This window comes from Nicotiana sylvestris, chromosome 1, assembly GCF_000393655.2.
Source record: "Nicotiana sylvestris chromosome 1, ASM39365v2, whole genome shotgun sequence".
In the NCBI taxonomy this organism is placed as follows: Eukaryota; Viridiplantae; Streptophyta; class Magnoliopsida; order Solanales; family Solanaceae; genus Nicotiana; species Nicotiana sylvestris.
In genome coordinates this window covers 3,934,419-3,961,061 of record NC_091057.1, presented here as the reverse complement: position 1 = coordinate 3,961,061, position 26,643 = coordinate 3,934,419, and the positions used below count along the sequence as shown (strand labels likewise).

At 31.2% G+C, this 26,643-nt stretch overlaps 2 protein-coding genes and 1 long non-coding RNA gene across 5 annotated transcripts in view; 2 read left to right on the top strand and 1 right to left on the bottom strand.

The window, feature by feature from the left end:
• The window catches only part of LOC138878545 (uncharacterized), a 42,507-nt gene extending 40,954 nt beyond the window's left edge, over nt 1-1,553 (bottom strand). For both annotated transcript variants that reach the window (XR_011402529.1, XR_011402530.1), the window contains exon 1: nt 1,470-1,553. This is a non-coding gene — a long non-coding RNA (uncharacterized lncRNA). The remainder of the gene's footprint in view (nt 1-1,469) is intronic.
• On the top strand, nt 1,236-2,827 carry LOC104249017 (uncharacterized). Its single transcript, XM_009805383.2, has 2 exons — nt 1,236-1,610; nt 2,287-2,827. Exons 1-2 carry the CDS (start codon nt 1,283-1,285, stop codon nt 2,670-2,672), a joined length of 714 nt encoding a protein of 237 aa, XP_009803685.1. The 5' UTR covers nt 1,236-1,282; the 3' UTR covers nt 2,673-2,827.
• Nucleotides 2,828-14,597: 11,770 nt separating this feature from the next.
• On the top strand, nt 14,598-25,694 carry LOC104249018 (transcription factor bHLH128-like). Of its 2 annotated transcripts, none has more exons than XM_009805384.2 (6): nt 14,598-15,090; nt 22,209-22,531; nt 23,169-23,306; nt 23,765-23,830; nt 24,536-24,604; nt 25,340-25,694. In XM_009805384.2, the coding sequence occupies exons 1-6, from the start codon at nt 14,637-14,639 to the stop codon at nt 25,394-25,396; spliced, it is 1,107 nt and encodes a 368-aa protein (XP_009803686.1). In that variant the 5' UTR covers nt 14,598-14,636; the 3' UTR covers nt 25,397-25,694. The 2 variants fall into 2 exon arrangements, with proteins under 2 accessions (XP_009803686.1, XP_009803687.1); XM_009805385.2 differs by having other exon boundaries at nt 14,599-15,090; nt 22,218-22,531; nt 25,340-25,613.
• Nucleotides 25,695-26,643: the final 949 nt, after the last annotated feature.

Genomic DNA, 26,643 nt, shown 5'->3' with positions numbered 1-26,643 from the left:
AATTGAATTGGTACCATGATGTAGGCTAGAGGAAATAGTAGCAATAGAGGATTAGTAGTAAAGTCTATAGGCAACTCCTAGCTGGGGCTTCATGTCCAGTAGGAGTTACGCTTGAGCTTTTAGTTGCAGTTTGTAAGAATTGTAAATATCTTTACTTGGTAAATAAAATATTTTAACTACCAAAAAAAAATAACTAATTAGAAGTAGGAATATAATTTGTGTTAGATTCCTATTTAGGCCTCTTATTAGAAGTAGGAATATAATTTTTATTACTTTATTAGAGCGAGTTATGCATGATTTATTATAGTTCAATTTGTTCTATTAGTTGATAAGCCAATAAACAGATACAAATAAAAGATTGATTAGGAAACTTAGGTTTGAAAGTGTGTCACGCTATAATCAGTTAGGGGTGTACATGAACCGGGTTGGTTTGGTTTTTATCAAAACCGAACCAAACCAATTATATCGGTTTGGATTGGTTCGGTTTTGTCGGGTTTTTTGGATTTTCGGATTTTTTTATTACATGAATATTATTTCAATCTTACTTTATTAAAATTATAAATAAAGCTTTGATAAGTGAATATATGTTTAGTAAATATGAAAAAAATTGACAAACATATGATCTATTAAAATATTCTAATGGGAGAATTTTTTTAGTAACACATGATAGTTATTTTCTTAGTTGTCTAACAATAATTTTCGTTAATTTACGCTTTCAAGGTTAATACATGAGAGGATCCCAAATATTTCTACATTTTCTAAAGAAAAATCACTATAAAGTCTTAAAAATATAAATAAAATTTATATATTTATATGTCGGTTTGGTTCGGATTTTTTTTACTCAATACCAAATCAAGTCAAACCAAACCTAGTCGGGTTTTTTAATCGGTTTGATTTAGTTTTTCGGTTTGGTGCGGTTTTCCGGTTCGATTTGAGCACCCCTATATTGAGTTACGATACCAAACCTATATCATATAGGCTATATATATATATATGACATCACATTCAACTGTTTTTTTGGCACTAACTTTTTTCTTACATTTGTAACAGATAGCTTTAGCAGCTGCATAATCCTTAACGCATTTCCAACTGAATAAATAAATAAGACAAATAGCTATATAGCTAATAACGTGACTCCAAAGCAAAGTTTGCATGAAAATCAAACCCTTGCATTTCACGTGAATCTCTCAAACGATTCTTATATTAGTATTAAATAGAAAACTTAGACTCTGAAATACACACAACAAGAAAAAGAAATTTTATTCCCAAAAATTATCATCAAATGAATTCTCAAGAAATCCAACAATCTTCAAATTCTATACAAATCCAAAATGTTGAGATATCAATACAAAACCTCATCAAAATCTGGGATAAAAGGCAAAGATGGCATTTCTTTGTAATGAATCCAAAACAAGAACCAACCAAACAACAATGGCGAAATAATTTAACCAAGTTTTTAGAATCTATACCTGTTAGACTTTTCACTATTGTCTTGCTTATAATCGATCTTGTTTTCACAAGTCTTGAGCTCTCTTCCTCTTTGATTTCCTGCCCGAAAAATGGGAACACAAAAGGTCAAGAAAAAGAAGAGGTTTGGTACCATTGGGCAGGTATGATTAGATAGTTTGTACTCCATTTTTTTCAAAAATAATGAACATATTAGTACTGTTTAGGGAGTCAAACAAGGTTTTCTTTTAACATATTTTAATGTTTTAAGTAGTGACTGAAATATTTTTTATGTAGTTTCTAAATATGTAAATTTATTTCATAAAACCTAAAGAATTTATATTTGAATTTACACTGAAAATTAGTCAATTTGACCCTTGTACTCGGAAAGGTTCAAATAAATTGAAATGGAGGGAGTAATATATATGAAGTGAGATGTCCCATGTCAACAACAACAACAAACCCAGTATATTATCAAATATCGGGTTTGGGAGCGTAGCGTGTACGCAGACCTTACTCCTACCTAGTGAAGGTAAAGATGTGAGATTGCCACCATATCAGAAGGCAAAATATTGATTTAAGTCCTATAAATATAAACTAACATGCATATGCATGATGATGGTAACTATTCTGAAAAGCTTAGTAAAACTGTATAAATATGCAGCCCTTTTCTGAGAAGTCGCTGAGTCAATTTGTAGTATACTTTGTTATTTCCTGATAAAAAAAATGTTTATTTTTTCCTGGTCGTAAATAATATACATGCAATATTTGCTTTAAGAATTGTGTTTTTTCACGCTTCAAAGCCTTATTTTAATTTTATCTGTTTATTTTTTCTAACAGGTATAACGATCTTGGGATTGTTATTTCTGAAAAGTATAGGCCTTGTTGTAGGTCTAGGACGATCGTTTTTTCGAAGACCGGGGTACTTGCTAGATGGCATAGTGGTAATGGTGGCATTATTTTTGGAAGCTTATTTGGAAAAAAAAGGTGGAGGATTACTTGTTGTAGTTAGTCTATGGAGAATTGTTAGGGTTGTGGAAAGTGCATTTGAATTAAGTGATGAGGCAATTGAAGCACAAATTGAAGAAATTGTTTGCCAATTTGAAGGATTGAAAGAAGACAATAAAAGATTGATGGATTGTGTAGTTGAAAAAAATAAGGAAATTGAGAAGCTTAAAGAAGAGTTGGATCAGTATAAAAATCAGGACAAAGAATCAAAGGACTAAGATGATTTTATCTTAGACTTTTTTTTTTTTCTAATTTATTTCTCTATTATTTATTTTTGTGATTTTTCCTAGTTCAATTTGATGTATAAATAAGCAGAATATCTTACAAATTACTCGTGATATAAGGAGAAAGGAAGAAAATTCGTTTTCCCAAACTCAAGACTAATGACCAAAGAGAATCAAACAACTCTTAAAGAGTTTTTCAAAATTTTCAAAAACTTACAAAAGTTTCAAAGTGAAAAATAAGATATGTTTCGCTTTGTTTGGCATTGTTTTTTTAATTATTAATTCATTTAAAAAACGAATGATAAATTTGTATATTTTCTAATGAGGAAATTTTGCGGTCACACAAATATTATATAATATTTAAACTCGCATGTTTCAAAAGTTTTATACTCGCACGATGTTATACTATATTCAATTAAGATCACAAGCTGCAAAATTCTTCCTTTGTTTATTAAATTTTATGCAAAGTTAAAAGGAAAAATGGCACTATATTGCCTCTATAAAAATAATAGGCGAAAAAGTATATAAAATTTGTATATGTTTTGTATATATATAAATTCTATATGTTATACACAAAAATTTTATACACTTTTTCGGCAACCAGATGTAAACAATTTCTGGCGCGGGTTAAAAGTGATAATACCCCGAGTTAAACTATAATAAACAATGGATGGAGTACTTTTTTTGACAAAATTATAAAACACAATATTAAATTTGAAAAGGAAAATTGACTAAAAAAAATTCAACATTGTTTTCTATCTTCTTCTTTTTTTAATTAAACCCCTCCAAAATTAGGAGGATCTATAGTATTTCCATATTTTCCCTCCATGGCGAGTCCAACCCAAGACCTAACGGTCGTAGGTCGAGGTGCTTTTAACATCTAAACATGGAAGTAAGCTCAACGTTTCCTCTTTGTTTCCTTTCCCTTTGGTTGCTTTTTTCCTGCAAAAGTCTATAGCTTTTGGTGGCTAGCTATTCGACCAGAGCAGACTTTTTTCATTGACCAATCAAAATCGACTATGATAAATTAATAAGCTTTTGAAATATCTTTCATGTTTTATTAAGCATCAATAAGTAAATTATTCCCACGAAATATAAATTATCTTATTATAAAAAAAAATAAGTTCTTTATTTTCCTTGTATTGATGGTACTATTCTTGGTTTTGTCGTTTTAATTAACTTTCCTTCAAAGACTAAACCATGGTGCTATCGTATCCTTAGCTTAAAATTTGGGATTTTCTTTTGATTTTTGAGAATTATGTGGCACGAATAAAGTCAATAATATTAGGTTCAAAATTGTCGAAGAACAAACAATCTTAGTTTTCTAGTAAAACTTCGTCAAAATTACTTAATAAGCAAGTTGATTTGTAAATGATTATATATTGAGTTGACATCACCTATAGAAGAGGGTAACTGTTTATAATTGATAAAAACTTATCCACACCAAATTGTCATGAGAAATAAATTTTATTAGATGGAACAACGACGGGAATCGTCATTTAGTTTTTAACTAATTGTCATGAGATTTTGGTAGAAAGTTAAAGATTTTCCCTTTTTTCACCATAAAAAAAAAGATTTCTTTTTTTTTTGGAAATCAGTTTTTTGGTCATGAAATTTTTAATTTACACTTGAGGATGAATTTCAATATTTTTCGAAAATTTGAAAAACTCCAAAAAATTATTTTTCAAAATTTTCACTTCAGATCACCCAGAAAAATTAAAAAACAGCCCAAAATTATATTCATATCCAAACACAACTCTAATTTTCATTACTTGATTTTTTTATTTATTATTTTTTACTTTTTCCCAAATTTTTACAATTCTTATGTCTAGATGCCCACTTAATTTATAAAATGACTAGTTGAACATATTAAAAACGAAAAAGGGCCAAATGTGTCCCTGTACTATTAGAAATTAGTTATTAGTACCCTCCGTTATACTTTCCCACATTATTTATCCCTAACGCTATTTATTTTACGGAGAAAGGTCAAAAATGTCCCTAACTTATTAGAAATGGCTCAAAAATACCCTTTGTTAACCTTTTGGTCCACAAATAGTCTCAACGTTTTAATTTGGCTCAAATCTGGTTTCGTCCATTTTTCATCAAATACAACAACTTTAAATATGCAGTTTTAATTAGATATATACTAGTCTCCATTACATCACTTTAGTAGCTACAAATTCGACGAAAATAGATCCTGACAATAGTAGAAAATTTTCATTCTTTGCACTTTGTTCTCTGATGAAGTTGAAAAAAAAAAGAGGAAAAAGATTATAAAGGAGAAAATGGACTTGCAGAACCCTATTTGTTTGAACGAGGATGAAAGAATGGGGTACAAGGTTTTGATAAAAAGAAACGGGTCAGGCATCATGCGGCGGGTTGGATACTTTTAAACAAACGGGTGGGTTTTAATTTATTATTGGAAAATACACGTGGCATGTTTATAGCGTGCCACATGGCTATTGTAAAGTCTCAGATTTTTCCATGGATGGTCCGTTAAATGAAAGGACAGATTTGAGCCAAATTAAAACGTTGAGGCTATTTGTGGACCAAAAGGTTAACGGATGGTATTTTTGAGTCATTTTCAATACGTTAGGGGCATTTTTGGCTCTTTTCCGTTTATTTTAATATCCTTACCCCATCACTAACGGATCCTTCTAGAGGGAGACTTGTCTAGGGGGCCAAACAGGTGAGGGATCCAACTGTAAGTGGTTAGGTCGTTTAGGATTAAGACATGTGTCCTTCTAGAAGGGTCCGTTAGTGATGGGGGTAAGGATATTAAAATAAATAACGTTAGGGATAAATAATATGGGAAAGTATAACGGATGATACTAATAACTAATTTTTAATAGTACAGGTACACATTTGGCTTTTTCCGTATTAAAAATACAACCTTCCAATTATAGCAGCCAGATGTTTGAGGGAAAGCAGGAATAGGGCTGCAACTTGTGCAATATTTTGTAATTTGTACCATAGGTCATGTAACATATGCATGCATCTAGCTGTATCTTGAATCGATGTGAAAGTTAAATTAAATTATTATTATTAAGAGGGCAAGTAGGAAGAAAGGTGCAATTTAGAACCCTAATTTTGTACAATCTAGCTAGCTAGTCAATGATCGAGGTGAAAATTAAAAAATTCTGATAACAGTCAGATACTCGAGGAGAAACAGGAATAACGGTACAAATTAAAAGGATTTGAATAGTAAAATTATATCTATTCAATGAATTAAGGCGATTGTGAGTTCGACAAGAGGGGTTGCTTTGATGGTAAGCAACATCTGTTTCCAACCAAGAGGTTGTGAGTTCGAGTCTCTCCAAGAAGTTCTTGGAGGGAAGGATGCCGGGGGTCTATTTGGAAACAGTCTCTTTACCTCAGGGTAGGGGTAAGATCTGCGTACACACTACCCTCCCCAGACCCCACTAAGTAAGATTATACTGGGTTGTTGTTGTTGTTGTTGAATTAAGGCGATTTTGTCGATACACATATATACATACGTTTTAACATCTCTAGATTAAATTAAAAATATTTGAAAACCGTGAACCTACTTTAGTTTAGGTTTAGATTTACCTATTAGACCTTAGTGAGTTGTTTTGTCTTAAGTCAATGTGTTTATGAGCTAAATTAAGTTCATAATATGGTTTACAAACTTGAGTATATGGATTATTTCGGACTGAAATAAACAAGTACAACTCTGAAATAACTCATGATCGAAATATTTAAGAACTTATTGAAAATTAATATTTTAAAGATAAGTAGGATATCATATTCATATTCCGTTAATGAGACAAAAAATATTTGTAATTTAAAAAAGCAGTAGAAGTTTGTGGCTGGTGGAAATACTGTTAATTTAAAAAGTAATAATATTACTTTCCACACACACACACACAAAAAAAAAAAAAAAAAAAAAAACTATCCTTGTGCCCATTACAAAATAATTCTGGCACATTCATTGAGTGAGTTTAACTTATTACTTGTCTAAAAATTATTTTTATAATCAGATTACTTATAAGGTAATTACAAACAAATTTTTATAATAAACATTAATTGATAATCTAATAAAAGTGATTAACCACCTATTATAGATTAAATTATACTTATCATGTAAAATAGTTTACACTATCAACTTATAAGTTAAATACTTACTAATTTGACATGTTTATATCTTTTTCTTTTTTTTACTATATATATTTTCTCTCTGTACTCATTTTTATTAGAGTGATCGGGTCAGTTTGGCCCATTTTTGTTAGGTAATTGAGATTTAGAGATTCTTTGACAAGAATACGACGTTATCAAATCTCATGTCTTTGACATCATTTTCATGTCATCTTAAATATCTATTGGGACGTAATGTCAATGCGAGGATATCAATATTTAATACTGATTATAAAAGAAATATTAAATGAAATTAGTCTAGAGAGGAATTGCTAGTTGCCACAAGAGTCTTTCCAACTGTATTATACACGGAGAAATTCAAAATAGTTAGATATATAAGTAGTCATTCAAAAATAGTCATAGTTTCAAAAGCAATTAAAATTTAGCCAATTTTCATGTAAAGGTAAATTTGAACGAAAACACTGTTCAAAATTCGAAAAATACTCTAGCATAATATACTGGAGTTCCAGTATAATATTCTGGAACTTATACTGGAGTTCGAACATAAGTATACTGGAACTCCATCAATATACTGAAGTTCCAGTATAATATACCGGTCCAGCATAATATGCTAGAAGTTCATACATAGGTGCTGCAATCTCCAGTATATTATGCTGGAACTTTTCGCGTGTCGGAGTTCAGCATATTATATATGCTGGAAGTTCATACGCAAGTGTATTTATCTCCAGTATATTATGCTGGAATTTTTCATGTTGCAGCAAAATAGTAGTTATTTTTCAATGACTTTGCAAACGCTGGCTATTTTTGAATGACCAGTCCTAAAACTGGCTAGCCCATGCTATTTTTACTCCAACAACAATTATAATTGCACGGCGGTTCCAAACAAATTGAAATCAGTTGTATATAATACTTCTTTCTTTTTTACTTTTTTCCGACTATATAATATTTTGATGAAAATAATTTGCAACAAACTTGAGAAGCAACATTGAATACAAAGGAAATGACAGATTATTAGTATTAATTGAGCACTTAAAATGCACAGTTATATCCTAAAATCATAAACTATATATAGTGTTCAATAAGGTAAGCATATGACTTTCTACGTTAGACCAATAAACATTTTTCAGAAGAAAAAAATGTTCATACTAGGAAGTAGGAAATGTCAATGCCTATTAAGAATATTTGACAATATTGTCAAAACCAAAATAATACAAGACTACAAGATATATTATGTTCTAGCTCGGATGCATATGAACATGAAAAAGAAAAAAATATGGTTCAATTTATGAAAAAGATAAAACCTATATTTCTAATTTTAATTATTTATTAAAAAGTAATCAAAACTCCAAATAATTATTAGCAGATCGTAAAATTAACAAATGAAACACGTTCAACCTTAGCAAAGATATAAATGAAAATTATTTTAGTTCATAGTCTTTATTTTTGGCTCAATAGAATTTAAAGTTTATAGGTTCTAAACTTGCTAACGTACTACTTCAACGGTTATGTATGTTTAGACTTTTCTTTTCGAGTGAAATGAGATTTGTGATATTTTGGTTACTGAAATTCTTGAACTTTTTTCTTTCTTGTTGTTGATTTCCTGTAAATGAGTCTAGTAGGGTTGATATTATATTACTCCATATCAGTTTAAAATGTTATATTGCTCCTTACCCTTTTCCCTTAATCAGTTTGGTGATTATTATTCTTTTTTAATTTCAGATCTTATAGAATACAACCCTTCTTATAGACAAGAGGGGTTGTTCTGATGGTAAGCAACCTCCACTTCCAACCAAGAGGTTGTGAGTTCGAGTCTACCCAAGAGCAAGGTGGGAAGTTCTCGGAGGGAAGGATGCCGAGGGTCTATTTGGAAATAGCCTCTCTACCCCAGGGTAGGGGTAAGGTCTGCGTACACACTACCCTCCCAGACCCCACTAAGTGGGATTATACTGGGTTGTTGTTGTTGTTGTTGATCTTATAGAATACATCAGAATTTGAAGGTCGTGAGTTCAAAATCCTGATTTGGTGAAAGTATGGAACACTTCATCAAGAACTGAAGCTTTGAATTATGTTGGTGTATTTGGAAATTATAAGAGAAAAAGTTATGATTATGTAGTCATATATTAAAGTAATTCATTGTTTTGTTTGAATCATATGTGGTGTATGATCCTTGAAGCTTTTGAAATGAATAAAAATGTTTGTAGTATTGTAAGATCAACAATAGTTGATCTTTGTTTTCTACTTTCTTAATACATATTCTACATAATACTTAAAGGAACAAAAAGGGAATATTTTTCTTCTTAATCATAATATAAATAATGATTTTTATATTCAAATAATATGTCAAAAACTGCAAAAGATTTATCTGACATTTCTATGTATGCCGCAAACAAGATAGTTAAAGAGCTCAAATTGTTGACATTTGATAAACATCAAATAAATGTCACTAGATTTTTACCGACATTGAAATTTCCGACATTTAATTTAAGTATAAAATAAAAATCGATAAATAAATTTACGGCATTTAATTGACTTATGGCGACAATAATATAATGTCGCCATATCCCATGTTTCTTGTAGTGGCTAGTGTTGCTACGATGGAAGTACACTTTAACATATGAATTCGGCAAAATTCAGTAACTTTGACTCAAATTATATATATATATATATATATATATATATATATATATATATATATATTCATTCACTAAATATGTAAAAAATTGAAAACTAGATTGACACTTGAAGTCGCTATCTTGAAATTGAGAATCCATAAAGTTTAATGTTTGGATGCGCCTCTGAATTAGCAGCAAAGTTAGGATTTTTATTACACGGTATGTACTATAAAAAAAACACATAAAAAGCTAAAGAAATTCAATATATAATATATATATGGGTATAACATGATTTTGACCTAGCAATATTGTGTAATTTTCTAGCAAAGGAGTGTCAGTTGACATCCCTTAGTTATATGTGCTCAGCCAATGCTCTGAGTATTGCTATCAGAAACAACCTCTCTATCTTCTCAAGGAGGGATAAAGTACGCATACACGCTATTTTTTTCAGACCTCACTTTTGGGATAACACTAAATTTTTTGTTGTTGTTGTTGTTGTTGTTGTTGTTATTGCCTCAGAGCGTTGCTAGTGCTTAAATTGCTTGGAGTGGGTAAAAGACATATTTGGTGGTTGTATGGGTCAAAAATTATCTCTAATATGCTTAAGTCATGATAACATTAGTAAGGCATACACAGGCCGTCATGCGTCACCGGTATGACTCCAATAGACCTGTCCAAGGTTGTGGTGGTTCAAGAAACAATGAAGGTTGTGGTCGAAGAGTCATCAAAGATCAAGGTCGGATTCGAATATCCTTGACGGAGTTATAACGACTAGTTTTAAGATAGGATATTAAAAAGAATATTCTAGTGGATATTTTCTGCACCTGTACTATTACGGTTTCTAAGAACATGTTCCCTATAAATAGAAATAGACACAATGATAAGGGACATGAGATATTCATTTGTAAAAAATACATTGACTTTATAGAGAATAACTATTTCATTAAGATTCTTGGCTAGCATTCCCACCGGATATAAGAACAACCTAAGTGTTCAAAGGCTTATCAATCATTCATTATTGTCAGAAAGAATATCCATTAATCTCATCCCTTTTCGGGTGAATCACACGTTTTATTTACTTAAATATTATTTATTGCTATTTATTAATATTTAATACCATATTCCATCTTTTTGGATCGTTGAATATTATTATTATTGCTTATATTCATTGTCATCCAGACAGAATATATTAATTGTTTGGTCTTGACATCGGTAGCTTTATCTCTTGAATATTATTTTTAATTAAGATTAACTTTTCTCTATATAAATCTAATTGTTTAAACCAAAATTTATATTTTTGGTCAAACAGTGATGATTATAGTCCATAGTTTGATGCAGAAGTATGTCAACAAGAAGAAATTCGCGAACAATTTTAAGAGTTAAGTGTTCAATTTCATCTTGATATTGTAGCAGATACATGTGAACAATATTCTAATTATTTAAAGGAAAATACATAAGTACCCCTGATCTATACCCGGATTCCCAACTATATACTTTTTCTTTGCGGTAATCCTATTAACCCCCTAAACTTATTTTAAATGGAATTATTTGTACCCTTAACGCTGACGTGACAGAGTGTGTGTATTTCATTCTCCCAAAGGAGAGTGAGAAGCAAGAAAAAGTGATTTTCAGATTAATTTTTATTCTTTTTTACCATTTATTCTTACTTTTTTTTTTCCTTTTCCTTTTTCTTTTTCTTTTTTTCTTTTACTTTTTTCGCTTCTTCTCTAATTCCGTAATTCCGGTGGATATTCATTCACCGGCGACTTTGTCTAACCGTTTTTCTTCCATTCTTTCTTTTCACACACAAATTAAACTTTTAAAATGATCTATTCATAAGCAAAGTAAAATACACTCAGATTTGGGGGGAAAAAATTCATCATCGGAAAACCTTCCCACGCCGGAAAAAAATAATGTATTGAAATTTTAACTGAAAAAAGTTTTCTCAGCTTATATTCGTTTTATTTTTTTTGCTCTTCCTCCCGCACATAAATTACACTTTCAAGAAAAGTTTATATATAAACAAAACACACTTAGATTGGGATAAAAATCTATCGTCGGGAAAAAAAAATCGCCGAAAACAATGGTGTTTGTGAAATTTCGATGACCACCATTTTATGCCGCCGGTGACCAAAACAAAAAGAAAGAGAATGAAATAACCAAAAGAATGAGAATAATAACAAATAAGAAAAAAAAGATAAGAAAAAGAAGAAAGAATAAAAAAAGTATTAAAAATATATGTGGGGGCGCGTGTAGCTCACCACTTGCCAAGAGTTTAGTTGTTAGCATCAACGGTGTAAATAATTACATTTAAAATAAGTTTAGGGGGATAATAAAATTCCCGCAAAGAAAAAATATATAGTCGAAAATCCGAATATAAGTCAGAAGGAGTACTTATGCATTTTCCCATTATTTAACGATAAATAAGAAGTTGCTTAAAGACACGTACGTGGAAGATATCTAAGCAATTCAACCTTAACCTCTTCGGTGTCCTTTAGAACAAGGCATAAAAAAAAATTGGAAAAATGATATTGTATATTTGTGTGTGTGTGTCTATATATATAGATATACACAGAGGCAGATCCGGAATTTAAACTTTATGGGTTCAACTTTTCAAGTTTTTAGCATTGAACCCATTACACATAAAATTTTACTCCGCGTCAAAGGTTATAGGTTCAGTTGAACCCAGTGATACTACACTACATCCGTCACTGGACACACACACATTATGTATATTATATACAAAAGTTATACAAATTTTATATACTTTTTCAACTATCAAATATAAATAGTTTTTGGCGCGTGCTAAAAGAAGTCGTGACTTAGAAAGTCAATTATAAACTCTAAACTAAGGTGCCGTTTGGCCAAACAAAAATTTTCCTTTTTTTTTTAAATTAATTTTTTCCGAAATCAGTGTTTAGCCATGAAATTTTTAATTTTTACTTGAAGATGAATTTCGGAATTTTTTGAAAATTTGAAAACTCCAAAAGGCTGCTTTCAATATTTTCACTTCAAATCACTCATAAAAATTTAAAAATTCCCAAAATTATATTCATGTCCAAACACAACTCTAACTTTCAAATATCATTTTCACTTGAAAAAAAAATTCACATATTTTTAAAATTGTACAATTCTTATATCCAAACGCCCACCAAGTTTCTCCACACTTGCCCCAGCGCTCACCTCAACCAGCACCTATATTATATATTTATTAATTAAAAAGAGAAATAAAAGAATAAAATAAAAACTTATTCAGTCTCTCTTTGAAAACAATTTATTTATTTTGTTCCAGTTTATGTGAACCTTTTTATTTTTCGATAGTTAGTTTGATTAATCTTTTAAGTAAAGTTGAATTAAATTAACTTAATATTTTAAAAGTAAAATTTAAATATTTAAAAATTATATGAAAAAACGAAAAAACCATAAATTGCTATTCTTGTCGTATCAATATGATGAAAAAAAAGATGTTTTAAAATATTATTCAAAATTTATAAAATTCAAATCTTAAAAAATAAAAAGGTTCACGTAAACTCTAACAAAGAAAATAACATTAAACTTTATGTTTTATCTTAAATTTCGTATCCAATCAATAAGCATATTAAATCTATACTCTATTAAAAGCACGAAGCCCCTTAGCGAAATATCGTTCACCTTTTCTACCCTTTAAAAATAAATTTTACATTGGACAAAATTGTAATTTATGTTGCTTTCCTAATATATAGGACAAATTTTCTTATTAAATTGTTCCTTATTCGAACTATATATATATATATATATATATATATATATATATATATATATATATATAAAAGAAGAATGCAATTACAGGTTTTTTTTTTTGTTGGTAAAAGTGAAAAAAAAATTGATACATCAGAATGCACATTTTTAATTGGACGTCTTTTATCCTTCAATCAAACACTAATCCTATCACATTTGATACAAAACATAAATATATATTTTAATAATAATAATTGTAGATAAGAACATATCATTACCTGTACCAAAATTTCAAGATGTGTAATTATTTGGTTATATGTTATAATTAGCACGTCTCTTCCATTGCCTAAGATAAATTTACAAATAGTTAATGAATCGTAATTAATCCAAACGCCATAATTATTTGCTCAGGTCCTTTATATTGTCTGAAAGTGATCAGGGGCGGCCCGATGAATTTTGTGGCCTAACGTCAAACTTTATGAGGGGCCTTAACTTTTTATTTTTTTAAATTATTTATTTGAAGTCTATTTTTTTTTAGCTTTTCTCAGATAAAAAGTTAGTAAGAATTTTCTTATAATCAATAACTCCTAATAAGTATTTCTTAATTGACAATATAGCTAATCCATTTAACCTTTCTTGTGACATTGTTATTTTCAGGTAAGATTTTATCAATTTTAATTTTAAAAACTCCTTTCAGCTGAAGCAATGGTAACATGAGTTATGAACATTATTCCATAAGCAATTTAGACATTTGGGAAAGAATTATATTTTTTTATTTGATTAGGTGTATCAATTAAACTGTTATCTTCTAATTGTACTACTCCTTTCGTTCCAATTTATGTGAATCTATTTGACTAGGCACGGAACTTAAGAAAAAATGAAGATTTTTAAAATTTGTGGTCCTAAACAAGTCAAAAAGGGGCCCAGAGCATTTGTGTGGTTATAAAAATTTCTTATTAAGGATAAAATTGTAAGTTTAAGCTAAATTATTTTTAAATTTAGAAAGGGGTCATTGTTTTTTGAACGGACCGAAAAAGCAATAAGTTTACATAAACTAAAACGAAGGGAGTTTTTTTCTTAATACTTTAATTCAGAAAATAAATATGAACCATTAATACAACAATAACAACGATCCAATATAATCCCACAAGTAAGGTCTGAGGAGGATAATATGTACGCAGACCTTACCCTTACTCTGAAGGACAAATAGGTTGTTTCCAGGAGACCCTCGGCTCATCAAATCAACTAATTGAGAATAGTACATTAGTACTTTTCTTAATTTTCTATAAAAGGCAAAAGACAAAAACAACAAATTCCCATTGGCTGATCTACTCTCTCTTTCTCATATGACTTTTCCTCAAACAAGTGTATCAGCACATCCCCTCACTTTCCTTTTTTAAAAATTCCCACTTGCTCTACCCCCACCCTCTCCCCCCCCACCCCACCCACCCCCTTCTTTCCCTATTAACTTCCCAAGCTCCAAAATCTTAACACATTCTAATTCAAACAAATTATGTATCCTTCCTCAACTTCTTCTTCATCTCAAAATTCAATGAGCCACACCACCACCGCTGGCGGCGGTAGCAACGGCGGTGGAGGACTGACCCGTTACGGTTCAGCTCCGGGCGCATTTTTAACTACTGCAGTTGAATCCGTCATTGGTGCTAATAATCACGATTTTAACCTCCACGGGTCCCACCATCAACACCTTGGACCTTCGCGATATTATTCGCCAAATATGACGTCATCTAATTCGTTAAATTCAGAATCTACTAGTAAGGCTAAGGAACAATCGAGTTTACAGAGATCAATTGGATTCAATGATTTAACAATTGGCGGCGGCGGCGGAAGTGGCGGTGGTGGATGTGGAGTTTTGCCGGCGGCGAATTCGACGACGCCGTTGGTTCGACATAGTAGCTCACCAGCTAGGTTTCTTAATCAACTTGCTGCTGCTGCTGGTGATACTGGTACGTTTAGCTTACCTTTTTTTGTTTCTTTTTTGAAGTCTGAAATGACGAATTTGTCCTTCGTGTGTTTGATTCCTTTTTGTTTGCCTACCAAAAGTCTTCAGCTTTTGGTGACTTTTTAACCAATTAGAGCAGACTTTGCTTATTGACTAATCACAACGCTACTTTGCATAAATAACAAACTTTGAAATGTAATTTTGCATAAATAACCGGTACCTGCTAGAATGCTATATTCCACGATTACAATCAAATTCTTTTATAATAGTCTCGTTTGTTTTGATATTTTTTAATTATTATAATGAACTGTTGTTATAAAGGATATATATTAGAGTATAATATAAAAATCAGTTTCGAAAACAATTAATGATATTATAGAGATGTGTGACTGTATATGTATTAGATAACTTTTGTTTTTGTTGCAACAACTACCGGCCTTAAACTCTTAACCTAGTGACATAGAAATGACTCTTCCAATCATTATGAACAAGAATGACCGGTCGTATCGAACAACTTTGTGTACTAAACTTAAATAGATGAGAAGAAATTACCTAGTATTTTTTTCCCCTCTTACTTAGGTTTTTAAGTCTTCCCTCTAAACGTTTATTGATGGAAAATAGGGTTTAAGAAAAAAAAATAGTAACGGCTTTCGGCACATACTAATAGTGCTATTAGAAATTGTGTGCTTAAATATACCATGACAATTGTAAGGAAGAGTAAATTAATAAGTTTGAATTATTCTCAATATAGAAATATATTACTTTTATTATGTTTTGAACACATTTAAAAGAAAGAGTGTCATATTAAATGAAATACAGATTATGAATAAAGTTAAGTGGGGAATCATGATGCACAAATAATAGAAACCTTAAGGGGTGTAGGATGTATTTGAAAAAAATAATACAAGCATTAACTCTATACATTACTAATACCTTGTTTGGTAGTACATTTTTCAACCTGTGTATAACTAGTACATTTTTTCAACCTGTGTATAACTAGTACTTCTGTTCCAATTTATGTGAATCTTTTTCCTTTTTGGTTCATTCTAAAAAGAATGACACCTTTCTAAATTTAATAACAATTTAATTTAAACTTATAATTCTACTCTTAATGAGAAGCTTTTATAACCACACAAATTCTCAGGGCCCCTTTTTGGCTTGTTTAGGACCACAAATTCCAAAAGTCTTTATTTTTTCTTAAACTCCGTGGCCAGTCAAACAAGTTCACATAAATTGAAATGGAGGGAGTACATTTTTCCAACCTGTGTATAACTAATACTTGATATTATCCCTTATGTATAAGTAATGCATAGAAAACCATGACATTAGTAATACCAAGGCTATTAATGCATGTATTAGTATGGTTAAAGACATAATTACACCACATCAAACAGTAGATAAGAAATAATATCTGCATAACTCATGCTTGCATTACTAAGACATGCATTACTAATTCATGTATTACTAATACACCTTATTCCGCACTATTGTTATACACCCTACCAACGCCCCTAAAGGAAATAATGTTGCTATTTTCCTTACATCTTGTGGTGTACTAGTATTGGTTCTTCAGACCTAACTTTGGTATGAAAAGTCAGTAACTATGAATTAATGTTCAAATACGCGAAAGGAAAAAAATCTTAGTTTTATACTAAAACCTTGTCATATCAGTTAAGAAGCTAGTTGTATTGTGAATGATATATAAATCAGATGATGGGTTAATGATATTATTTAAAGGGTAATTAGCAATAGATGAAATGAGAAAGTAAGATTTACTTATGTCACAAACTCACAATCATACGTTAGAAACTGACTAGTTGAGCACTTACACATATATTTAATTACTTAAAAAAGCACACATAAATAAGAGTGGAGTGGGGGAAGATGCTTTTAAAGGAAGTTTAGAGTTATTGAATGAGTTTGTCTCATCTAATTACATATAACAAGTTGCTAATAAAAACCACCAACAAATAAAAAGAGTTACGTATGTGTCAAAAGGAGACACTTAGTACTAAAAAAATTCTTAATTAATACCTCCTTGCAACTTGCAAATTCCTTTTTTTTTCCTTCCATATGATTATCACCTTAAGACAAGAGGGGACAAGAGGAGTTGCTCTGATGGTAAGCAACCTCCACTTCCAACCAAGAGGTTGTGAATTCGAGTTTACCCAAGAGCAAGGTGGGAAGTTCTTGGAGGGAAGGATGCCGAGGGTTTATTTGGAAACAGCCTCTCTACCCAGGGTAGGGGTAAGGTCTGCGTACACATTACTCTCCCCAGATTCACTAAGTGGGATTATACTGGGTTGTTGTTGTTGTATATGATTAGCACCTTCAACTTTTGAACTTACGATAACAAGTGTATCGTATCGACGAGGCCCGGTTCTAGACTAAGTGATAAGAGCAGAACCGGTAATGATCCGATATTTAAGTGGAGAAGTACATAAGGCTAGACCAGTTATGTTCAAACTGTACGCCACTAACTCTCAAATATTAGTCGTTGGACAAGTTGGAGTTGTTTTAAAATATTTACCGTTTTAGAAAAATAAAAAATTCATTAGCTTTCTGTAGATCAACCTTTAGTCTTCCAATTAGTAGAAAATTAGTTAAGTGAGACACTAATGAGACAAAAAGTAATTTAGATAATACTCTTATGATTAAGATTATTAAATATTTTTCTTAAAGGATCCGCAAAAATCCTATAAGACGGATAATATAGATTGGATATTTTAAAATTTTCCTGCGAGAGTTGAGAATTAAAATGAAGAAAATTGATATTTGGGTTACTGTATAGATACAAATATACAAGGGGGAGATCTTGGGTCAGTTAGGGTAAACGGAATTGTTTCCTAATTTAGAAGGTAATATAAAGTAAGCAGCCGACAAATTATTATTGCTCTTTTTTAATAGAACAAAATTATCCATCAAGGGCAAATTAGGAAATTTTGGAGCTAATTGGTAGGTCTTAATCCTGTCTCAACTCTCAGTGACATGTAAAGGTGGGTTCCACATTTATTGGGAAGGTGAATGCATGTGTGTCTGCTTCCAATCGCCCACAGATTTTTCTAATGAAACCAGTGGTCTAAATTAATTAATTAATTATGCTGGATCCCTCTTTAAGATTAGAATCTTTTAAGCACTAATAATATACTTAGTATAATAGGGTTTTTCTTTTTCAGTTTTATAGTTTATTTCACAGGCGTAGATGCAACTTGTGCAACTTGGTACTCGAATTTATGTACTATCAAATAAAATTATTATTTCCTATTATAAATAGTCAAAAAATCTCTAGGAGAAGACTTTTGTAAAAAAGAGTGGTATTCAGCTTCTGAAATTTGGAATCCCTTAATTCGTGTCTATTTTACCTATCGAATTGAGGTAAAGAGTCAATTTTTGATATTTCTATTATTAAAATCCTTTACGAGAAGCACTAATATATTGCATTTGGATCAAATTTCGGATATATTTAAAAACCCTATAATTTTTCTTGGTATATAATAGGAGTAGTTGTTTTCAACTAATAAAGTCGTTTCCGTGAACGATCTTTTGCCAATAATTAATGTGTATATTTTGACCACGAAATAGGGAAATTTAATTTGTTTCAATTTCTTTTTTAACAATCTTACATCTACTCTAGATTAGGTTTAGATCTACTATTAGACCTTTAAATTATATTAGTCTCTTAGTGAGTTTACAATTTGCTTCCATTATTTTTCTTTCACCTTTTTGTAATTAATACATTAGAGTTTGTGGGGGTGCTTCTTTGAGCACAAGTCTTATTCAATTTATAGTCTGGTTGACCAAGTTTCTAAAACCAGCTTATTTTTAAAAATATTTTTCGGAAAAGTACTTTTGATAAAAAATAATCTATGGTTAACTAATTAATTTGAAAATCACTTTTGATCAGCAATTTGTATTTGACTAAACTTTTAAATATGCTTCTAAGTGTATTTTTTTGAAAAGAGATTTTCAAAAAAACACTTCTAGAGAGAAGCTATTTTATGCTTTCTCAAAAATAAATTTTGTTTTGACTCAAAAAGCATTTTTTTCCCCTTCTAAAAACTTGACAAAAACATTAACTTTGAAAAAAAACTTTTGGCAAAAAAAAAAAAGAAGCTTTTGACCAAAAGAAAGCTTTGCCAAACATGGTATTAGCTATGTTATAGTTTCTCCTTTTATTTCAACCAAAAAGCCTCTTTATAAATAAATAGAAAGATAAAACTAGTACAACTTGGAAATATACTAGGATTAAATAATTAAGGAACTTTTAGGGAAAAAAATTCATGGTCTTCGTAATTTTAAGCAAATATTGAGCAAGAAGAGATTAAATGTCCATTTTCACATTATTAATACTCCCCTGTCTCATTTTATCTATCGTGTTTCTCTTTTACACGCCTCTTAAGAAAATAATAAATAGAATTTTTTTTTCAGTATTTTACCCTTATTAATGTTTTAAAATATAATTTTTTTTTATTTATTACTTACTCATAATTAAGGTATTTTTAGTCCTCAAGAACAATTAATATTAATGGTAGAATAGGAAAAATAATAATTAATTTACTTTTGAACTTTTAAAATAACAAATAATTTGAGATAATTATTTGTAGAAACCATAATATGAGACAGAAAATAATTAATTTAGTAGACGAAGTTTACAGTTGGGCCCCATGAATTACCCAATGAGCAATAGATAATATCATTGTCTTGTTTCGTTAATCATAATCTTAGTAAGAAGCTCCTTAATCCTTATTGGAGGAAGTGAGCATTTTCTTTGTTTTAAGGGGTCCAAACTTTCAGATAGCAAGTTGACATTACAAAATTATTAAAGTCCCCAACTAGCCAATAAAATAATACTAAGAAAAAGTTCATGTCCCTTTATTTAATTGATGGTTATTGTGCCTAGATTCATTGAATCCATTTTCTTTTTTTGCTTATTTTGAGGTCAAGATGCATTCACCAAACAGCTCCTAAAATTCCATGACTGGTCAGTTATCACGTGCATGGGTATTACTTGACCCGTGATTCCCACTTGCTCCTTGTTATTCATTATTATTATTATTTAATTTGTTTATAACTTAGCCGCCACCTAAAACCAGCCCAATGTTTTTGAGTACTTTACTAGTTTTCAATAATTGATGTTTTTTACCCATCTCCTTTTTCTTTCCCCTCTGAAATATTTTTCATTCTTTCATCCTTATTAGCATGTAATAATAATTTTTTAATAAGATTTAAGTTTATGCATTAGCGATGCATTAAATATTTATATAATTAGGTTATTTATAAATAACTAAAAATAATTTATATGATAAAGATTAAATAGTAACTTGATGAAAATGTAAACTAGTCTGCTATCATAGGTTTAGTTACACAAAAAGTGTAAAAAAAAATTTATGCTGTGATGATAGTAAATCCTTCTCACTAATAGGATTTTCCTTTTTCAACTCAGTCCGATGACACATATATACTGTCATAGCCCCCCCTTTTTATGAAGATGACTTTTTCTTTTGTTTTGAAAATAGACTTGCAGATTAATAAGTAGAATGACGGTTATTTATTGAAAATAACTAGTAGATTTATCCACGCTTCGCGCGATCATAAAAAAATATAAATAATGATTTGCCAATATTCGGATAGTAAAAATATTTTAGTCTCACATCCGAAAAGATTAGATTTATCCATTTTATTATGAATACTCGAATTTATATTGTTACTCTTAATTGAACTTCTTCCAAACATGTAGAAGATACCAAACTAAATATACAATGCAAGGAAAAGACATATGAAAAAACAAAAACAGAAAACCAAATTTAAATAAGAGAATTACATTCCTTTTGTAGCTTTTGTCAATAATAGTAATGACGTTTGAAGATTTGCAAATAGTTACTTGGCTGGCTGTTCATTAGAGAAAGAAAAGAAAAGTTACTTGGCTGGCCATATTAAAACTATCCAAGAAACAAACTTTATACTGAAAAACATATTAAAGAGTATGAAAAGTTAATACACATTATTCAGGTTAATTACAGAATAGAAACAAACAGTTGAGAAAATGACGGAAGTATATTTTCTCAAAAAATTCACCCGAAGATGTCAAGACATACTCAACTACATTGGATAAAGGCCAAGAATGGACATGTATGGACGGAGAAAAACCCCAGAAGACCAAAAAAATAAGATTTGCATAGCTTATTATCTTCTAACTCAAAATATGGACGAACCAACAAAAGTCCCAAGATTTTGACTTTTAAATCGAGATCAATAGAGATTTGCATAGCTTATTATGTTCTAATTCAAAATATGGACGAACCAACAAAAGTCCCAAGATTTTAACTTTTAAATCGAGATCAATAGCTCCCGTTCCAACGGTTTTGCCTTTACCGGCCCGAACTTGAGCTTTTTCCCGGCCTTTTTCCCTGTGATTTCCTTGTTTGATACTTTAATCCAGTCATGGGAACATAAGTACGAATATAAGAGAGCTATCATAGGTTAAGTTACACAAAAAGTGCAAAAAAAATTTATGCTGTGAGGATAGTAAATCCATAGGATTTTCCTTTTTCAACTCAGTCCGATTACATATATACTGTCATAGTCCCTCCTTTTTATGAAGATGACTTTTTACTTTGTTTTGAAAATAGACTTGCAGATTAATAAGTAGAATGACAGTTATTTATTGAAAATAATTGTTAGCATGAACATGCCAAATGAGGGTGAACGTTAAAAATAAAAAAATGAGGTTAAACTCTTGTGACATAGACCACCTTTTACAAAAAAAAAAACATATATCTTGTGACATAGACCACGTTGGCTAAGGTTTATGTAGTCCCATAGGTGTTTGGATTTTAGTAACAAGACAAGATTGCTGTGAAAATTTGAAATTGGATTAATTTGAGCTCCAAACGGGCAAAATACTCGAGATTGGACTTATAAGGTTATGATGTTATATGCTATTTAGTATGTAAAATAGGTTTAGTACATTAATCATTCTTGTAACCTTTTTCATGATCCAAGAACATGGACTTACTTTCTGTTTTTTGCATGATGGTGTGATTTGAACCTACAACCTCTTACGTGCTCTGCTATCATATTGAATGATGTCCGTAATATATTTCAAGTTTGACATGATGTTAGGCTTTTCAGTATCAATGGGGAGAGGAAGCTATAACTCTAAAGGCGTCGCAGACAGTAGCCGGGGTATAACAAGGCTGAACTCTCAGCTCAGCTTCACTAGGCAGGAAGTTCTCTCTCAAATAGCAGAGGAAAATGAGGATGTTGAAGGGACCAGTACAGAGAATGGCCACAGAAAGTCAACACATTCTTATGCCACTGCAAGTAGTTTCGCAATGGGTTCATGGGAAGATAACAATTCTATAATGTTCTCTGTCACACCGAGTAAACGAGCCAAGCACATTAGCAATGACATTGTCAATGGGCTCGATGATGGGGAAACTCAGGTAATATAACTGGAACTTTGTCAAAGTTTTTTTTTTTTTTTTGGGAGAAGTTGCAATTTAGTAGATGGTGTTTAAGGGTCGCGTTTTCTTTATCCTGATTTTTTGAGTTGTGCATGTGATACGCCTAATGTTAACAGTAGTTATGTGAAAAAGTGAGATCTCATTTTAATGATGTTAACTTTCTCAATGAAAAAATATCATCTGCTTTGATTTAGTGTCCTTAGAACTGTTTTAAAATCTCAATTTTTTTCCTTAACACACTATTATTTGAATTTTTCAAAAAGTTGATGATTTGGTTCTTCTCTTGGTATTCTTCTATCCCTAATTTCCCTACCTTTCTTCTTTCATCCAGCTAATTTAAACTTGATAATCACTATAAGAAAGCACATAAACCTTCAATGTCTGTGTTTTGAACATGTCAACAGCAATATATATACTTCCTTTCCATTTTTCCCCTTGATAATGTTATATATATTTGGTTTCTTTCCTGAGAAGAGAGTAAAATAAAACAGATAACATACTCCAACTTGGCATACTCAATCATGTTACTCTTGTTCAATTCTCACAAACAGTGATGCAAAACTGCATTTTATTACCTTGTTGAAGGATGAACTCACATTTTTTTATCCATTTTCAGTTTCAGTTTGGCTTGTCTCAGACAGCACTAGAAATGTCGTCAATGGATAGATTGCTGCACATCCCTGAGGATTCTGTTCCTTGCAAAATTCGTGCCAAGCGTGGTTGTGCTACTCATCCTCGCAGCATTGCAGAAAGGGTGAACTTCAATTTCTTAGTTATTCCTTGACCTTGTCCTTTCAAAAGAAATCAAAAAGGAAAAAGGAAAGAAGTTAATTGAATTGTATCAGTGAACTTCAAAAGATGGTCAATGAACTATATGTTTCTAAAAAACACTTGTATTATTTGATAACTTCTAAGACTCTGATGTAAGATTAAGTGGTACAAAATAAATTGTCTTTTTGGTCAACAAAATTAGCTTTATTCGCATATATACAACCACATGGTTTGAAGGAAAAGGAAATAATCAGCTGAAGACCATAAGACGAACTGATTCTAAATGGCAAATGTACTGTTCTGTAACAATAGATGTCGATATCCACTTGTAGTAGATGCGGCATTTGAAATGCTTTTCTCAAAATTTGGTTGATCGCAGCTATGTTTGTGCACTAATGTATATGTGATAGTGAGCATTCTGTTCTTTCTTATCTTGTGCAGGAGAGAAGAACCAGAATAAGTGGGAAGCTAAAGAAGTTACAAGATCTTGTTCCAAACATGGACAAGGTACAGTTTGTGTTTTTGGATCTATTAGTATTTGCTCATTCTTTTCATGTTAACTTCTTCGGGAAAGAAAAGTGTCACGAGAAATGTCTTTATGGTGTTGGAGGGGGAGGGAGTGTCATTAAGTTTTAAGCCGAACTTGCAGTATAACTCTGCGATTATAAAGCATGTATAACTATTTATGAAGTGCTTCATATACTATAACTCTGTAATCATGTTTGCTTAGAACAAAGAAAATTAGCAAAGTGGAACTGGTAAATGGTGATTCCAAGAGTCTTATTTAATTGGATATGGTACGATGTAATGGAGATCTTGATCCAGTGCTTCACAGAATCACCTAACGATGTTGGGTTCGTCACATGAACTGGACGGTCTATAAAGCCTAACAAGCGAGCTATGCTTCCTTGAAATTTTCCAAAACTGTCATCACCTATGGTTGACTAAGAAAAAGAGTTGGAAACAAGAGACCTGGTTCTTTTTCCAGTTTCGGATTCCAGAAATTCTTAGTTACTGGGATTGCTAATATGCTGTTCAACTATTTGTTTTTTAAATATGTGCAGATTTTATATGAGAAAACTAGGAAGCTATCTTTCATTTGTCTTGATTTTATGCTTGTTTTTCTTGTTCCTCTTCACAGTAGTTTCTCAGTTGACATTTCTCGAAACATGCTTGAGCTGCAAATTTCATCTTGTTATTCTTTTTTTGCAGCAAACGAGCTACGCTGACATGCTGGATCTAGCAGTGCAGCACATTCGAACCCTTCAAGATCAGGTTCAGGTGGGTAAATAAATTGATCTACTTTTCTTCTTTGCAGCTTTACTTATCTATCCAGTTACATGCACCTAGAAATGAGTATTTACTTAGTTCAAGTATGGCTAGGTATGTATGAAAATACTATATCCTATGTTGCTCGCACTCTTCAAAAATACAGTCCGGTGTGTATCGGATCCTCCAAAATCGATACGGGTATGAAAACATTTTTAGAGGATCCAAGCAACATATTCCCACCCGGTGTTTGCATCGAACCAAATAATTTGACCTTAAGAATCATAAATTAAAGTGAAAATAGTTTAAAATTTTGGCGGGATGGAGGAGGTCTAATATATTTTGCGAAAAATTAGTGATGACAGCAAAAAAGATAAATTTACAAAATTAACTAGCCCCGGCTTTATAGCTGTCACTGGGAACTTCTCTCCTCGTCTCTCCTGTTAATCTTCTTTAGTTTGCACGAGCTTCTGTAAGCGCTGAAACAGACTCCAATTACATTTATTAAACATCGTCCGTGGCACTCTGTCTATTGGAAACAACCTCTCTACGTCCACAAGGTAGGGATAAGGTCTGCGTATATACTATGTGGGATTATACTTGGTATGTTGTTGTTGTATACGTCCGTGGCACTCTCTTACCTCGTTCACATTGTGAGTCTATGTCTTCATCTCGGATTCATAGATTCCATTTTCCTCCTACAAGTAGTAGATATTATTTATTCATATTGTTCTTATTCTTGTGCAGAATCTCAACATTGAACTTGAAAACTGCAAATGTGGATGTAAGAAATCGAGTCAATAACAGTGCATACAAAATGGGAGGAACCATTAGCTGAAGATTGACCTAAAGGCTTTTTGTCACCATTATTGCCTCTGTAGAAGAATTCAAAATCTGTACATATGGAAGCAAATTTCCAACTAGCTTTTTTAAAGCTAAAAGTGAATTCTCTTGGTCGTTTTTTCCTTTTCAGTTGGACCACGTATATGATTTTGGATAATTTCTAGTTTTTTTCCCTTAACATTTAATTTGTAATTCAGTTTTGGGTTCATTTTGCTTTCTAGATTCTTTTCTTGAGTATCATAAGGCTAATTCATGCTGATGGACTATCGCTTCTCTATTTCATTCACAATTTAAAGAGAAAAATTGATCCTACAAAAAACTGTGTTTTATTTGCTGACTTATTTTTGTTATTGATCTCTTATGAAAATGGTCATAAAACTAAAATTATATTTGTAATGGACCATAAAACCGATTCCCCTTCTTCCCCATGTATGGCATAAACTCTTTCATTTAGATTCTTTTACAAATTTATTTTAAAAATATAAAATTAAATGTAATCAGATGGAAGAAAACAAAGAAAAATTTATTTCTTGATGATCAATACTTTTACTACTAAAAAGCAGCCATTTTTTATGACTTGTGAGTTGACAATTTTATTTTGATGCCCCTTTTTCTGGTATGTAGATGTTTCGGTTTGTCCCCGAGATCTACTCTTTGTAGTTTTCTATTTCTTAATAAATTTCGACCTGGAAAAAAAACTATGTCAGAGCTCTATACAGCCAATTTGATCTTCTCAACCATCTCCTTCAAATCGTCTTCCATTTATATGTTAAATCTTTTCCGATAAGAGCTGGTTAGTTTTTTCTTCTACTGCAACTTCTATTTAATTATCTATTTTGTACATTTAATCATTTCTGTGATAATCTCTTTTGCTCCTTTTTAGGATTGGATCATAAGTTTTAGATACAGTAAAGGCCAAAGAAGACAAAAACACGCTAGCTAGCTTGATTTATGGTAAGTGTATAGGGTAAAATTTGGCTCTCAACGTCCTCACGCCGAGTGGGCACGTCCATTATGATAAGGTCGACCCGAGTGAGGGCACAACCCAGTTGATAAAGTAAAGGCGACGTCGTTTAGGGTCTTGCTTCTTTACTGAGTGGAAGCCACCAACTTTTGTACTTTTTGATATTTCGAGGAAGGTCTCCTACTATATAAAGGAGACCTTCACATTGAAATAGGCATCATTGTTATTATTCTCGAATAATACA